Source organism: Ammospiza caudacuta, chromosome 18 (assembly GCF_027887145.1).
Source record: "Ammospiza caudacuta isolate bAmmCau1 chromosome 18, bAmmCau1.pri, whole genome shotgun sequence".
NCBI lineage: Eukaryota > Metazoa > Chordata > Aves > Passeriformes > Passerellidae > Ammospiza > Ammospiza caudacuta.
Genome location: NC_080610.1, coordinates 13345959 through 13363268, shown reverse-complemented (window position 1 = coordinate 13363268; position 17310 = coordinate 13345959). Strand labels below are relative to the sequence as shown.

The 17310-nt window shown below is 46.2% G+C and overlaps 1 protein-coding gene across 1 annotated transcript; it reads left to right on the top strand.

Annotated features, from left to right (window-relative positions):
• Nucleotides 1–458: 458 nt before the first annotated feature.
• Nucleotides 459–14074, top strand: VPS37B (VPS37B subunit of ESCRT-I). The gene is made up of 4 exons (XM_058816687.1): nt 459–587; nt 8043–8214; nt 8804–8886; nt 9970–14074. Exons 1-4 carry the CDS (start codon nt 483–485, stop codon nt 10426–10428), a joined length of 819 nt encoding a protein of 272 aa, XP_058672670.1. The 5' UTR covers nt 459–482; the 3' UTR covers nt 10429–14074.
• The last annotated feature ends 3236 nt before the right edge of the window (nt 14075–17310 follow it).

The following is a 17310-nucleotide window of genomic DNA, read 5'->3' as shown; positions in this document are numbered from 1 at the left end:
CCCTCGGGACTCCGAGCGCCTCACGTGAGCGCAGCGCACAAAGCTCGCTCTGTGCGGGGCTCTGCCCGGCGCTGTGCCCACGGAGGGGCTTCACCCCCTCACAGGGGCTTCACCCGCTCACAGGGGCTCCCCTCACGGACCCCTCACAGGGGCTTCACCCGCTCACAGGGGCTCCCCTCACGGACCCCTCACAGGGGCTTCACCCACTCACAGGGGCTCCCCTCACGGACCCCTCACAGGGGCTTCACCGCCCCCTCACAGGTGCTCCCCTGAGCCCGGGCCCGCTCAGGCACCGCGGCCCCCCTCCCCAGGCCCCTTTGGTTCGGTCCAGCAGCGCCCCCCTCCCGCCGCGCAGCCCCCGTGGTACGCCCCGACACGCCCCCCCCGGCAGGGGGCGCTGAGGGCGGTGCCCGCCGGGCCGGGGCGAGAGCGCGGCGGCACTTCCGGTGCGGGGCCGGGGCGGGAACGGCGGCGGGGCCGGGATGGCGCTGGACGCGCGGCGCCTGGAGGCGCTGAGCCTGCAGGAGCTCAGCGCGCTGCTGGACGACGAGGAGCAGCTCCAGGACATGGCCCGCGAGATGGAAGAGGTGAGGGGCTGCCTCGCGCTCCCCGGCCGCGGCCTCTCCTCGGGCCGCCCCCCTCAGCCCGCCGGGTGCCCGGTGCCGCTCGGTGCCGGGGGGTTCGGGACTCGCCGCTGCCCGGAGCCGCCGGGCGGCCTCGGCCCCGCCGCGGAGCTGCCGGTGCGTGAGGAGCCCCCGGGGCTGCGGGGAGCGCTGCCGGTCCCGTCCTCGCTCCCCCTGCGCTGCCGCCCCCGGCCCCGCTGTCCCGGCCCGGCCCTCCCGGCCTTTGTTCGCCGGCCGCGGCGGGGATCCGTGCCCGCTGGGTGCCCGCGAGGGGTGAGGGCTCGGCGGGCTGGAAACGCGAAATTCAATGAATCCAAGCCCTGAATTAGGAGACGGTGACGGCACGGAGGTGGGATCAGCTTTTCCGTTCGCACAGCGCTCGTTCTGTGCCTCGGCCGTGGGGAAGGATTTTGCCAGGGTGAATTGAAAACAACGTGAAAGAGATTTCTGTGTGCCTCGGTTGGTATGCTGGGCGCAGCCAGGGCTGTCAGCCTTCTCTGCTGCTTGTTTTGCCTATTTGAAGTGTCTTTGTCAGTGCATCAGGCTCGAAGTCCCGCTTTTGGATCTGGGATTCTTAAAACAAAACAGGAGCCTGTTTTCTTCCTCTGGCTGTGCTTGTCTTTAACTGGTTTCTTTATGTGCCAGTGGACGCTGGGTGTTACAGTTCAGGTATGAGACTGTTCTGGGTTTATTTGGCCACAGATGTCCCTGAAAGAATCTTACTCTTTGTCAGATAAGAGTAAATAAGATGAAACCATATGTATGAAAACTTGAAAAGAAAAAAATGTACTCTGCTTCTCTGGGTCCTGTATTTATTGGGGTTTTTTTGTTGTCTTAAATTAGAGGACAAAAGCCTCAGCAGAAGAGAAACAGTGGCAACATGTTCTTGAGAAAGAAGCTTAAGTTTATAAAGTAAAATCAATTGTAATTGTGTTCTCTCAAACTAAGATTCTGGCCCTTTTGGTGCTTCTGAGGAAATTGTTCTGGATCACCTCGAGCCAAATTATCAGAGTATTACCCATGGACAGGCCCACTGAAGGCTGGGGCTGAGCTGATGAGGTGTCCTGTGGAATTTATTTGCTGTATTATTTGTTGTATTGATGAGGTGTCCTGGGGAATTTATTTGCTGTATTATGCAGCAATTCAGATTTTGAACTTTGTGCCGATAGATTTCTGAGAGTGGGGCAGCCATAACAACTTTTTGTGCCAGCCTACATTTTGAGAACTTGGAAGGAGCAGGCGGTGCTGTGGAAAGTAGAACATGCAGAGAGCTCTTGGCTTGCTGGGGGCAGGAGCACCCTGCTGAACAAAACCTATTTAAGGAAACCCAGCAGGTTGTAATGGGCTTAACTTGGTGAGGATGTGAACGGTGGGGCTGCTGCTGCTTCCACTGACCCCTGCCAAGGGACATGGGCTCTTTATTATAATTTATTTCTCAGTGTGAACTTTAGACTGTGGGTCAGAAGTGGCAGAAAACCTCATGACCTCAGTAGAAAAAGTCATTCCTCAGTACACAGCCAGCCCATATTGACCTTCAGGTTTTCCTCTCTCGTTGGCATCTTAAGCCTTTTAAATTGCAGAGTGAATTCTGTGGGCCCGAGGGAATATTTATTTTGTGGTGTTTGGGAAGTGTGGCCAGGTTTGGAGGTGCTCGGGCTGTGTGGAAGCAGGGCTGTGCTGCTGTAATCCTCTTTTATTGGATGTGGAGGCTTTTACTGGAGTCTGTTCAGCTGGAAACGTGTTTACCCATCTTGGAGAGAATTGGCCATGCTTGAATATTCCTTCCTCCTCCTGTTTTTGCCTTCACTGAATTGTTTGTTGCATGTGAGACCTGGGTTTTCACTGGGAGCGTGTGGCAGGAAGAGGGAGAGAGGGAAATCCTGAGCGTTGAGGAGGCACCACGGTGACCTCAGCGCTGTCAGTCCGTGTGTGTCCAGGTTCTGGGGTTGTTCCAAAGTCCTTGCATTCCTGATTTCACTGTGACATTCCAATTAAATCTCGATTCTCAACTCACTTCTCTGAGATAATTTATATTTTCAGTGGCAAAGTTGGTTAAAGCTGATTAATCCACAATTGAAAAAAAAACCCCCTTTGTTCTCCTTGTTGCAAGGGAAACCCAGCTCAAACCCCAATGTTTTGTTCACAGAGGAGCAGGAGGATTTGGAAAAACCACTCGGCTTTCTTGCTGACAGCTAAAAATAGGCACTGACAGCCTTGGAGGGAATGTGTCCTGTGTGGCACTTGAGCAGATTTGTGGGTGTGTGTGTCTCTGTGTGAGTGTGCCCGGGGCTGATGTGCTGGCACAAGGTCCTGCAGTGTCCCCAGGTGTGTGGCGCTGTGGCAGCAGAGCTGAGCTGCTGCTTTTCCTGTCTGAGCCTGAACAGCCAACTCTTGTCTGCCAGAAAAAGGAAGGAAGCTGCTTGTCTGCTGCTCCCAGCCTTCTCAAACTGAGGAGGGCTTTTTTTGCCATCTCTCAGGTTGATCTCTCAGTGCATGCACAGCATCCATCTTCATTAAACAGGATTGGGATGGAGGGGACCTGAAAGATCATTTAGTTCCAACCTCCTGCTGTGGCAGGGTCATAAAAGTAATTTGTTTATAAAAGTCAGTCTCAGTGAGATAACCCTAAAAAGCTCAGATGAGAGAATTTGTGACCTGACAGAATTTGTGACCTGACACTGGTGATGATTTGATGAATTTCCCTGTGAAAGTGAGTTTTCTTTTTGTCTCCTGGAGCATCATTTCTGTAGCAGTGCAGTTTTGTGTTCCTGGCTGCTAAGGTTCCATGGCCAAAAATTGTTTGCTTTTCAATACCTTAATTATGTGAAATCAAGAAGTCAGAAATGTATTGCCTTCTTCTCATTCCAGCATTTCAGAGTACACTGGCAAGCACAGAAGGAATTTTTTGAGCACAGTCCTTTTCTCAAAAGCTGATTGAACAGATCCTGCAGGGCAGAAAGTCCAAGTTCAACTCTGTGCATTCATGCCCAGATTTCTTGGATTCCTCCTCCTGTCCTAAAACCACATTGTGCAAGTGGTCATGTTCTTGTTGGCCAAACATGAAATTTAGTTGCAAAGTTAGGAATTAGACTTGGTGACAAGTACAGATTTTTCTCTTCTAGCTGAGCACCAAATGAGTGACCTGTCTGTGCGTGGGGAGTGCAAATTGCAGTGCTCAGTGTCTTCCCTCTGCAAGAAATGTCTAGGAACTGCAGCTTACCTTCTAAGCTTCATTTTGTCATTTTCAAGTAATCAGAAGAGCTAAATTTAGCCAATCTAATTACTTTGCAGTATGTTTTAATATTTATTACAGAACAGATGTTGTTAGGGGGTGTATTATTATTCACCAGCCCTTGATGAAAAGCACTCCTAAATCTTCTGTAAAAGAAGTCTCTTCTCCTACTCTGCACCTGCCAGCTCCTGTTTCAGGGGTTCATTTGACACTCCAAATGTGCATCTTTATACATCCACAGTGGGACTGCACATTTTCTTCTTAATTTACAAGTCTGTGTAAGTGAAAGAGAATGTGGCAATGACAGAGGCTGGAGAAATCTAAAACTGCCCCGGATGTGTCCTGTGTATAAAGGAATTAAAACAGAGCTGCTCTTTATTTATAGCTCCTTAAGAGACTTTTTCTCGAAGGTACCCAGAGACTCCTCTCGGTGGGGCTGGCCAGAGCAAGCTGATAATTAGAGCAGCTCCTGATGGGCTTTGTGGGCAGCCAGGATTGCTCAGCCCCTCTGGGAATGAGCTTTGGGTGACGTTTTACACAAATAACTCTTGCTGTAAACCATTCTTTTGGAGTAAGGGATCAACATTTATAGAATGAGTGTTGCTAAGCTAGTACTAGTTCTGGTTTAATTTTATCCAGCTTCTTTTTTTTTTTTTTTGTTTCCCTTTTTAAAAGTGGGATGAAACAAAACTGCAGTTCATAAAAGTAGTAGACTCTAAATTCCCAAAGCAGTTGCTGCTGCCTGCTCTTGGAAATGCTCGTTAAATAAATCCTTGAGTAAAATTATTCAAATTATGTCCATTAAAGAAATTCATTTTTTAAGCAGCTGAAGTTTTGCAGTGCTGCATAAACCCTGACTTGTGTTTTTAATAACCTGTGTGTGTCCATGGCTTCATTCCCTTGCAGCACAGTTTGGTGTTGAGTGCTGTGCTCAGGAGTGAGCAATCCTTGTTCCATGAAAATCCCCTTGTAAGCAGCTCAGTGTGGCTGCCCCATTTGTCCCATTCAGAATTCATAGTGAGAGCTTAGCAGTTAGGAAAAAAAAAAAAAGAAAAAGTTCATATATTCTCCTTTTCTCCTTAATATTGTCCTGCCTCACTGTGTCTCCTGATTCTGACTGCTATTTTCATCTGGTTTCAGATTAACATTTCCTGCCTGTTGAAGTGCTCATGACCTCAAGAGTCCTGTTAGGAATTGTGCTGGACTCCCATGCTCCTGACTTTTATCTCTAAATAACTTTATTCTGACACTTGCACTGGGCAGGTGAACAAGCAGTGCAGGAGCAGTTCCCTGCTAATGCACATTTTTGTCCCACGTGGTAACAAAACACCTTTTGTTGGATTTATTCCTTCCTCAGCCTTTGTCTTGGCCCTGTGGGGAGCTGTGAATGGATGCTGAAAGCTTGCTTTGTGCTGCACTGATAACCTTAATAGACTGCTCATGCTGGACTGGGCCTTCCAGCCTGGGTGATTTTGCAGCTGGTTGGTTTTTTTTGTAGTGTTAAATTACTCATTTTTAGGCAAACTTTACAGTGTTTGCTTTCTGATTCCTTGAATTAACTTCCATTTGTAGTGGAACAGTTGCTGTCAGGTTTTTACACAGACCCTAACATCATTGAAGAGATTATTCTGGTTTACAGATTGTGGCTGTATTCAGGTTGCATTGCTCTGGGATTGTATCTGTTCTGTTTGTGAAATAGAACTCACAGGCTTCAAAATTCTCTCCGTGACATGAAATATTTCAGTGTCCTGAAACGAGTGGATGGGTCTTCACCAGCTCCTCCTTAAGCTTCATTAAACTAAATCATTCCCAAGTTTGCTTTGTATCTGAGGAACTGGTTCTTCTCATGGTTTTGGGTGAGATTCAAGTTTCTCATCTCTCCAAGGGTGCATTGTTAAAAGAAATTTGTCACGGACCAGTGCTGGAAGTGGAGGCTTCAGGAGTGACATTTTAATTCATCATTAAGTGTCAATTACCATTCTTGATCAACTTCTGTTAGAAAAAATATTTCCTTCTCAGAAATGTTCTAATGTGGAGACAGTTTAGTCGTTAAGTCCTGTGTAATTTCAAGCACTATAACTTAAAGTACAATTACAAATACCTTAATCAGTTTACAACAAATATTTTTAAGACTTTTGCTAGAGCTTTGTCTAGTCTATAATGATTAGTCACTCTGCCTTAGAGGCAGGCAGGTCATATTAATCACATTTTTCTTATTTTCACAAGTCAGATGCATCATGTCATAGTGGTATTTACTCATCTCCACACATTTGAAATGATTTAAAAGTAAAGTTTTTCAGCAGATCATTATGAAAGGTTAGGAATTTGCTGCTTCTTCCTCCCTCCTGGTCCTGTTGAGAAATATTCTGACACTTGAGGCAGGATCAACATCACAGAAGTCTCATCTGACTTTAGGAAGCTTTTTCTTACTCTGTTTATTTGGATTTCTACCTCCTCCTCTTTGCTATAAATGATTCTAGTAAAAGCTTCATTTTCCTGGTATTTGTGCTCTTGAAAGGCTTACAGGTTTGTGTCCACTGGCTTTTCTCTGCCCTGAGTAAATGTGCATCTTCTTCATCCTAAAGGAGAGATCAGTTCTGTCACTAAACTGCTCCCTCCTGACTGACAGGGGAATTTCAGCCTCCCAAGCAGTGCAAATTCTGAATTTGCTGTGAGGAAGGAGTGAGCTCATTAAAATGGTGAAAGAGGCACCAGAACCCATCAGTATTTCTGCACAGTTTTCCTTGGCTGGCAGTTCAGGAGGCAGCCAGTGACAGGGCTGCTGGGGATGGCAGGGGCTTGGTAAGAGTTGGGTGCCACTAATTCAGCTGTTAAACCCTTAATAATTCTTTTTTAAAAAATGTAAAACAGGGAGACTTCAGCTTTCTGAAAGCAACAGTCCTAACTGGATCAGATTATATGAGAATAAACAAATGGAAACCAGTTTAATTTAAATTATTTTGCATTAGATTCAAAGGTAAGAAGGGAACTTTCTTTTTATTCTTTGAAAGGATCCACATTGAACACAAGCATAGGGCTGGATGCTTCTTTAGGCTTGAGGAGTGAAAACAATATTGAAAGTGTAATTCCTGAATTTCACAGTTTGGAGTAGAATTGGGATGGATGAGAATTTAGGACTCTGCATTATCCTTGGTGGTTGTTGTTGGGTTTTTAAGTGATTTGGCAAGAGCAGGGTGAGAGTGAAACTTTGGCTTTTGAAGAGCAATATCTGGGACAAGTGTTTAAGTAACGCTGAGTTTTGAATTCAGGAAATTAAAGTGACAGTGGCTGTGCCTGGAAAAACACCTGAATTTGATGCTGACCTTTTCTGGGGATATTGAACAGCTCGTTTGGGTTTCTCCTTTTCCCGTCTGCGGGGTGTGGCAGGAGAGGGTCTGTGCTGCCGTTTGCTGCAATGGGAGCAGCTGCAGCTGCCAGGGAGAGCCTGGGCTGGAGGGACCCTGCATGGGGGAGGTGACAAAAATGTGCCAAAATTCTGTGGGTTTGGAGGCAGCTCAATAGACTCAGTCAGTGGTGCCCTGGGAGGAATATTCCTCTTGTTGATCCAGCCTGAGAATCCGGAATCAAATCCCTTGGTTGGTTGGTTGGTTGTTTTTTTCCCTTTTGATGTCTGAATATTTAAGTGAATCTGATGTGACACCCAGGGCAGACTTCTCCAAACACTTCTCCAAACACTCAGCTCTCCCAGAGCTCCTGAGGCTCTCATGTGCATGTGTGAGTGTGAGCAGGCTGGAATCTGGCTGAATCTTGGGTGTGTGAGAATTGTCATTTTTTCTTTAGGCTGGGAACTGTTGAGCAGAAGGATTAAACTGAAAAAATGAAGGTTTTGGCATTAATCCAGGATTGGTGTAACACAGTTGGGGAAGAATATTCTGGAGAAGGAGCAGTCACCATGCAATCTTTATTTTTTACACATTAACAAGATAAGGGATGAGATTCTTCTGCATCCATTGTATCTCACTGCTGGAATTCAGATTTTTTCAAGAGCTGTTGCTTTATCTGTCAATTTTCATCATTTGTTCATCAGTTGCAGGCCCAATACCACAGCACTAATTCTTACATACTTCTGTTGTTTGTTTAAAACTTTTCAGAGTCTCATTTTGTCTTGCTTAATAATGTCACTGTCATTTCACACACTTTTTGTTTTGTTTTTATTTTATATCCAGGCCCAAAATGTTCAGCACAGCAAGGACATGACTCTTGCCAGCAACCGCAGCCTGGCAGAGGGAAATCTCCTGTACCAGCCAAAGTTGGAGTCTCTGAAATCAAATTTAACTGAGAAATATCAGGAGCTGCAAGTTCTTTTTGAGGCATACCAGATAAAGAAAACAAAACTAGGTAACAGTGGCTGCTGACAATTATGATTTGCTGTTTTTTAAGTGATGTAAATCTGTTGCCTGTTTGTTGTTTGGTTTTTGGTGTCTCATTTTTAGCTGTGTGAATTAGGGTACAAAGTGAAATGTCAGTCTTTATAGTGCTGAAATAGATCACACTTCTGATGATTTATTAAGTGACTGTCACACCCAGTAACAGATACTGTGGATTGTTCCTGTTACCTACCTGTTCTTGACCTACTCTTTAAATTATCAACTTCAGTTACCTTGCTAAAGAGCAGAACACTTGGAGTTTTAGGGATTATTTATAAATCAAATGGAATATTATATTTAAGTTTCATACTGAATTATATTGTGCATCTGATACTGCACTTGCTGAAGTATTTTCATTATTATAAATATATAATTGGGATTAAATTTCAGCTGTTAGCACGCTGACAATATTCCTGAGTTGTTAACATATTTCTGACTGTGCCTGACCCTGTGTGGAGCTGCAGAGCCTCTGGTGGTGCAGGTGTGCCCTGGAGGTTGCTGTGTAGTTCCAGGTCACCCAGAGCCTGCTGTCACTGTGTGTCCTTGCTGTGCCTTTGCAGACAGACAATCCAGCAATGCTTCCCTGGAGACCCTGCTGGCCCTGCTGCAGACTGAGGGGGCCAAGATTGAGGAAGACACGGAGGTAATGACAGAACTCCCCAATTCTGCCACTGCCCCCATGGCCAGAACCTTCCAGTGCTGGGCTGAGCGTGTGACAGATTAGAGAATAAGGACTTGTCTCTGCTCTGAACCTCAGGGAGCAGCTATTGGATTCCAGCAATTTTATTTCTTTTTTATCTGAGTAATTTTCTACTCTTAACATCTTTGAAGTTCAAGACAGAAAGTGCTCCTTTTTAGGCAAACCCTCTCAGTTCCTTGACTTTGCCTTCAGACCTGTAGAGTTTAAAAATGTGGGATCTTTTTTTCAATGGGGTTTGCCTGGTACATGTATTACTTCATAATAAATGTCAGTTAGTGGCCTAATAAAAAAACCAACCTGTGCCTGTGCTGCTTTTCCTGCAGTGCTGCTGGTGAAACATCCCATTGTGGTCTCAGTGTGTCTGTGCAGTGCCAGGGGTCACCACTTGCTGACACACAAGTGCCTGAAGCGTGGTGTGACTTCAGAATAACGGGAGTGTTTGGATTTGTTTGCAGATTTGCATGCAGGCATTTTCTGTAATTAATCAGGAGGAAAAAATGTGCTTATTAAAGCCTTGAGTTGTGATTGTAAAAAGACATTCCCAGGACAAGCTGAATTTAGTGAGTTTATGTTTGTTCAGCTCTCAGTTATTAAACATCATTTAGCCAAAGCCACAGGTAAGGGTGAGTCTTGAGCCTGACTTAGCAATAATCTCTGTGCTGAGTCTCACAGAGTTTCTGCTGGTGTTCAGGCAGCACTGAGCTGTAATTCAGCTTAGCTGGCAATCTGGGAAGCTGCTGGACCTGGTTTGTTCCCATCTCTGGTGATCAGGGGAACGCTCAGAGCGAGATTCAGATGTTTTTATTGCTGTTACTTCAGTATAAATTTATGCAAAAGTGATATTTAACTCTCAGTGCTTCTGAGTAATAAGTAACTCAAAGTTCTGCCCAGAATCCTTCAGTATGCCAGTCATCTTCCATATGCCAGCTGGAAAATCACAGGCAAAATGCTGCTATTTTGGGATGTGAGCCATTTAGATTCTGTTGCAGTAGGCTGTTTCCTAAGAGAATGTTCTGTATTTGACAGAATATGGCAGAAAGGTTCCTTGACGGTGAAATCCCGCTGGATTCCTTCATCGACGAGTACCAGAGCAAGAGGAAGCTGGCTCACCTGCGCCGGGTGAAGATCGAGAAGCTGCAGGAGATGGTGCTGAAGGGACAGAGACTCGCTCAGGCTCAGCCTCCGGCGCAGCCGAGGGCGGCCGAGCCCTCCGCAGCCCCCGGGGACCCCTACCGGGATGCGAGCCCCCCTCCGTCGGTGGTGCCGCGGCGGATCCCGCCCCCGCCGCCCTCCGGACGCTTCCCCGCGGGCCCGGCACCGGCACCGGCTCCGTACCCGCCCCTCCCGCCGCGGCCCGGGGCCGCCCAGCCCCCGAGCCAGCTGCCCCCGCCGGGGTGCCCGGCCCAGTTTGTGCCACCCTATCCTCCACCGCTGCCCCAGAGACCGCCTCGCCTTCCTCCACATCCTGGCTTCATCCTCCAGTAAATGTTTGGGTGCGCCTGACTCTGGTATTGGTGCTTATATTTCCTTTTCCCCCATCAGAGACTTGCCGTGGGCAATGGGAGCCTCTGTTCTTTGCACAATGGAGCACAAAGGCCGAGCTGTGGCACAGAGGTTTGCAATTGCTTTGCTATATGTGATGTTTGTTTGCAAAGGTCAGTGGTGACAAGGTTTTCCCAGGAAGGTGACGAGGGCTAAATTCTGTAAATCCATCGAGTTGGGAAGGTGCTGGCAGTGGATTTGCTGAGTTACAAACAGAGCCACGCTCTGAATTCCTCAGTGATGGTAGATCAGCATCCTCCTGTGTTCTGCTGTATCCCCTGGCAGCTGGAGGGATGTGTGGCTCGGGGGGGAGCTGGTTGTCCCTCTGAGGAATTCTGTGACTTGTTGGGATGGTTGCAGCCATATCTCATCCCTGACTGCTGGGCAGGGCTGTGCACAGGAGCCCCCAGCATCCTCCTCACCCAGGCCCCGGGGCTTTCAGAGCTCACTGAGCTGGAGCTCCTGTCACAACACCTTGGGGGGTTTAGACAGGGAAAAGGACAGGAGTTTCATTTCTGCATTTCAGTTGTTACCTTAGACAGTGTGTAATCAAAGCAGGCACTACTCCCACTCCTAAAGAGCTCAGTACCCTCAAAGTCCTGGTCCCTTGAAATGAAACTAAACTGTTTGTAGAGCCAGTTTAGGGTTTTATAGACACTTTACCAGGCAGTTTTATTTCCTTGCCTATTAAGACTCTTTCTAATGGTTGGTTTTTCTCTCCTTTTCCACACCTTGGATACTGAAATGATTTTTTTTACACAGGTGCTTAGCTTTTGCTACCATGTGATTCCAGGAATCTAGGCAGGGTATTTTCTTAATCAAATACTGGATTTTCACATGTAATTGCCCACTTGAATTTCCACAGTTTCATTTTATCCCTTAACTCTGTCTCTCACTTGGCAGAACTACTCTTAACTTTCCCATTTCGTTCAGTTTTGCAGTTTGGGGCATGTGTATCTATCTGGAACTTGCAGTTGATGTTTCTCTGCAACTAGGCAAAAAAGAAAAGCCTTTTGAAGTCCATGGTGGCTGTTTGCATCCTACAGAATCTGTTCTTAACTTCTGCCTCTGGATGGGAGAGGCTTTTTAGGGCAGCTCAGATTTCACTCCTGATGTGACTCTTGAAGCCTGAGGTGCAGACACATGCTGGTGTTTTAATCCAGCACTGGGGGAGGCAGCTTTTAACCCCTGTTGTTTGCACAGAATGTGTCTGTGAGTTTGTTACCAATCTGTCAAAGCCCCTGGTTATTTCAGTTATTTTGGTATCATTGTGCTGGAATGCACTGCATTGTTTGGGAGTTTGTACTACAAACATCAGTCAGAACAGAAAATCTATTTTTTTTTTCTTTATGTAAGACCTGGATTGTCCCTTAATCATTTCCTCTGGAGTGTGGTGCTGAGCAAATACTAATCTGAAATTAAGCTCATAACAGGAAGCTCTCAATTCTGAAAATATGAACGTGGTCATTTGGCTTGTTCTGCCTTGTGCAGCCAAAGGCAGGAGGTTGGGCAGTGTTACTGGCATCTGAACCAATTCCCCAGTGGAAGTCTGGCAAGTTTTTATAGATGGGGGATTTTGTGAAGCAATGTGCATTGGATTTGTTTGCAAAGTGTGTTTTTTCTGTAATCTAGTGATGGTACAGGATGTGGTTGTTTTTGGTTTTTTTTAATAGTGTGATATCTTTTCTTGGTATTATTTTCTCACTGAAGCTTTGTATAAGCATGGTTAATTATGACTCGTTTCTAAGTAACTTTGCTGTGCTGTTAGTGCTGGTATTTGGGTGGCAGCTGTTCTATCTGGATGCTAAACATGAGTCTGTGTAGAAATGTGTCCTAGAAAGAATTAAAGTGGGTGGGGGCTACCAGGGTGCAGAAATTCATACTTTGAGCCTGCTACACAAAACTCTAAAACACTCCCAATTCAGTTCTACTGAGATTTCATAAAAACAACCAGGTATATTTTACACTTATCAGGTGCCAACTTTTTTTTCTGAGGGTTGGAAGTCCTCAGAAGTGATGGGGGTGATGGATAAGTGTATGGTGAATTTGCACTGCATTTTATGTATCAGACTTTATTGGTATTAGTAGTCCAGAAATATTTTTACTACTTGTTAAATCTTCTGTCTTTTGGTAACTTTTGTGATAACAATGACCTTTCAGGGATACTTTATCTAAAAACAACCTCTTGTGCACACTAAATACAGACAAAGCTAATGCAATTTTTTTGTCTGGGAGCAAAACAATGCATTATTGCATATGCATGTGGCTGATGTGCCTTAGGATCACTACTTGTGATTGTAATTCTAGGATATTAGCATTTTTATCATTTCAATGGCCATTGCTTAACTCTAATGGAAGGGCTCTTGAGAGCACTGACTTTTACAAAAACTGACCCTCATACTTCAGAAAAAACAGCTCTTTCTGCTCTTTGTAAGCTTCTAGTTGCCTTCACTGATGGTAAGTTTGAACATAGCTGATGTAACTAATGTGATGTTTCAGTTATTGCAAGCTCATAACTGAAGTCCAGCTGCTCATGGAAAACGTTTTGCCATTAATTCTGTGTGTGTGTGTGCGCACAAACTGTAAATATTTACTTGACTGCTGGTGGTGTTCAAGGGTAAAGGAGAATGACTGTGGAAAGCTGTTCAATCCTTTCAGCAACAAACTTGATGAAACACTAACCTGGCAAGAGCTGTGTCAGTGCTTTCAACCTGTTGCCCTTCAACAGCTTCTCCTGTTCTGTTATAGCTAATAAATTAATTCTGCTCTGGCTAGGATGTTTAGAATTGTACTAATTTGCACTGTTTATAAGATAGTGAGATTAAAATGCCATAGGCAAGCTGAGACTTGAGAGGGGGTGGCTCACGATGCTTGCCAAAAAAAAAAAAAAGTATATATATATATATATATAAAGGATTTTTGATGTCTGCTACAAATAGCATAAACTTCCCCAAAGCAATTGGAGTGGAGAAAAATCCTTTAACTACAAGGTGTAACACGGCTTCAGAGTGTTGGTAGCATTGGGAATGCTCTCTTTGGGCAGCGTTGTTGGTGCCAGTCTCTGTGTGCAGTTCTGAGCTAGGACTTGGACCTGGACTGCAGTCCTGACTCCAGGGGTCTCCCTGCCCTCAGGGCCGCTCCTAAAACCGGGGGAGAGCTTTGTTCCAGCACAGCTGAGCAGGCAGGTCACCTCGGTGCCCCTGGAGGGAGCAGGAGCTGCCCTGGGGGGGACCTGGGCTGCTCGAGGTCACCGTCCCCAACCTCCACAGCCTCCACTGCCTCCAGCTCTCCTGGGACTGCTCTGCCCTCCAAACTGGAATCACTCGGAGATGCAGAGCTCAGAGCAGCAATTCCTGTGGAGATGCAGAGCTCAGAGCAGCAATTCCTGTGGAGATGCAGAGCTCAGAGCAGCAGTTCCTGTGCCCTCCCCTGGAGCTGCCCGTGGAGCTCAGAGGGGGCAGAGTTGTCCTGTGCCTGAACAGTTCCTCTGTGTGACCCTGGACTGCCTCAGCAAGGGGCAGCTTTGTATGCTGAGCAAGTTGTGAACATACAGTGGAGTTGTTTGCATAATAAGTCTTTCTGTTATCTACTGTGTTCTGATTTTAAATAAAATAGCATATCTCTTGGTGTCCTGTCCCCTTGTGGCTCCCTTCAGCAATTCTATTCATGATTTTCAACCCTAATGGGGTTTCTTCTGTAGCAACATAAACACAGTTTTAGGTGGATGTAGAACATAAAACTGCAGAATGCTTTAATTATTCATGGTGAATCTGTTGGCTGTGTTTTTAGTGACTGGATACAACGAGTCCATTTTGTGTGGAGCTGACACAGGATGGGTTTGCTCACAGCAGATTTCACATGTTGTAAATCAGGGCAGTGAGGGAGGTGGGCTGTCTGTCAGGTAAAATCCCTTTGCTTTTCTTCTAATTTCCTGCAATTAGCTAGTGGGAATGTTCAGAATCCCCTGGAAAGGCTGAAGGGATAATTTTTTTTTTTAGGAGAGGAAAATCTTAGATATCAGCCAAGTTAGGAGAAATGAGTCAACCAGAGTTATTTAGGAATATGAGTCAGAGGGCAGAAAAGACCTGATGTAATTTTCTGTGAGATCTGTCACTTCAGTAGTGATGCAAAACAGAAATCAGAATAACTGATCACGGAAGAAATTCCCTATTTTAATTGTCTCTTGATCCCTTCCCTTTGTGGTGGCTGCAGAGCTTGGATAACCTTCTGCAGGAAAGGGAGAGTGCAGATGAGGGGAAGCTGCCGTGCTGACTCAGTGCAGGTGGGCGAGGGCAGGGGAAGGTGTTATGTAAAACCTGCAGCTCTTGAGCTCAAGAATCTGCTCTGGTTTGTGGCTGGCAGAGCTGTGGGGCTCCAGCCGTGCCTGTTCCAGCCCTGAGGTTGGGGTTCCCAGGGATTGTTCTGGCTGGGATTGTTCCCAGTGCACAGGAGCTGCCACCTGCCAGGGTCACACCTTGCCAGGGAGGGCACTCAGGTGCCACTGGGTGTTAAAAAAGCAAAATGCCACAGTAAAATGTGTCCTGCTGGGGACACTGCAGTGTCTGTGTGGCCTTGGCTTGTCCCTTCCCTGGAGGAGGCTGCACGTCCTTCCCTTGCCCTTGCTCCTGTAATTTGAGTCCCCTCGGGTTGTACATTAATTATTTTACAGCTTTGCCTCTTCACCTCTCTGAGATGTGGTCACCAGGAGCTGGGTGTGCTGCTTGAGGGTTTTTGAGGGATTCTGGGTCTCCACTGGAGTTTTGGAGGTGCCCTGCTGAGGCTGTCCCTGGGCAGCCTCTGCTCTCACTCTCCATTGTCCCCTACCTGCAGCACAAACCCAGGTGCTGAGGCTGGAGATGTGCCAGTGCACACCCTGGATCCTGCTGTAAGCTAAAAGCTGCTTTTTAATCACTGCTTATTATTTCCAAACTGCTCAAAGGTGCTTTTTCTGCACTCCTGTAGGTGATGAGTAGGAATTATTTTTTCCTTCAAAGCTAAAAATGTTTCCTTCTCACCACATAATCCCACACCTTGCTACGTGCACTTAAAACTGCAAATTATTCCAGCAACCACTGCTGGGGCTGGGCTAATTTCTGAGGGGTTTGTTAGTCCTGGAGGGAGCCAGTCACAGAGGAGGGAGGTGACAAAATTCTCAGCATGGAATGAGCCCACCTGGCTGAGCACAAAATGCTGGAAATGCCTTTTGGCCTGGGGCGTGTTGTCTCACAAGGCATGAAGGGAATCCAGACCAGCTTTGTTTTTTTTTTTTTTTTTGTTTTATTTGACCCTGCATACCCTTGAAGCATTTGTTAAATGATTTGATTAGCTGGTGCTTCTGGGTTACCCCAGTCATTTTTCAGAGCGGGTCATTCAGGAAATACCATCCCTAAAGACTCTGCTGCCCAAACTCATCTAATTCATGCCTGGTTGGGCACAGCAGAAAAATAACTTTTCTTGCAACAGACTGCTTTTTGTGGCTTCGAGGGCTCTTAAAAACATACTTTAGCAGAAGTTTTGTGGTCTGCTTTCTTTACCTGACTTCCTAGAGGCTGCACCAGCCTGTTTTCTGTTTGTGAGCTTGATTTCAACGCCCTTTTTGCCCCCAGTGATCTGACACTTGTGTTTTGCCAGCTTTGCTCTCTGTGCTGCTGTTCCTGAGCTGCTTCATGTGCTGGTGCTCAAACCAATCTGTGCCCACTGGAGCTTTGGCTACTGAGGGAGCCGGAGGAGGGCTGAGATAACGGCTTGAAAGCTGCTTCAAGAAAAAATAAACTGCTTTACTCACCTTGGTGGATTATTTCACAACTTGGTTATTTTCCACTGCTTCTCTTACAGGTACTGAGTAAACTTTGCTCTCAGGAGCAAACATCTTCCTCTCTCCACAGCCACAATAATGGTATTTAAAAGTCATTAGCAAATTGGATCCCGCACAACAGGATATCTTGATGGAATCTCAAAATAAACCTCTGCAAACACACAGTTTGGCGTTCTGATATTTTTTGTCAGCTACAACTAGCAAACACTTTCCAAAAAAGTATAGCACTGAAGAAAAAAAAATAGACTGGACAATAAGAATAATTTTTGTACAAAAATTAACTTAGATTACATTTCAAGTGGTTTATAGAGCTTATTTTTATTTGTGCTGCTACTTTTTGAGACTTTTGATTATCCTGGCCTGGATGGTTTAAAGTAAATCAGTGTGACAGCAGTGGGGGTAAACAAGTTCCTTTTAGCCACACATAATTTTATTTTTCAATTCCTTAAATTTAACAAATCCTTTAAGTAGGACTGTGGCTGAACTGAGGGCAGTAAAAGTTTAAAAGTTTGCATTCTTGGTTAATCAATATTTCCGGGGTGAAATGGGATGGTGAGTGGCTGGGTGATGTCACTCTCCCAGCAAATATAACTTTATCACTGTCTATAAATAAACCCTGAGCTACTGCAGAAAGCACTTCCTTGAGAGAAACGAAACTGAGCAGGGAGCTGGCCCTGTCCCTGCTGTGTCATTGTCACTTGATGTGACAGAGCCACCCAGGGCTGTGTGAGCCTCTGCCAGGGCAGAGCAGGGACCAAACCCAGCAGCACCTGCAGGGTCAGAGCAGCTCAGGGGAGCACCAGAGCCCCCTGGGCACTGCACAACGAGCCTGGCACTGCCCATGAACCCAGAACCCGCCCAGGCAGGCTGGGCATGTGCAGCCTCGGAAAGCTGCAGCCACCACGAGGCTGTTTGGTAACTAAAATAAATACTGGGATACCTCATAAATGTGTTTACCTGAGATACAGCCACTTGGCATTCCTGTTAACTGCTTTACAGCCTCCTGGCAG

Excerpts from the sequence above, each read along its gene's own strand:
- VPS37B (XM_058816687.1), top strand. The coding sequence starts at position 483 with ATGGCGCTGGACGCGCGGCGCCTGGAGGCGCTGAGCCTGCAGGAGCTC. Across the intron at positions 588-8,042 it reads TGGCCCGCGAGATGGAAGAG|GCCCAAAATGTTCAGCACAG; the intron begins GTGAGGGGCTGC and ends TTTTATATCCAG. Across the intron at positions 8,887-9,969 it reads AGATTGAGGAAGACACGGAG|AATATGGCAGAAAGGTTCCT; the intron begins GTAATGACAGAA and ends TGTATTTGACAG.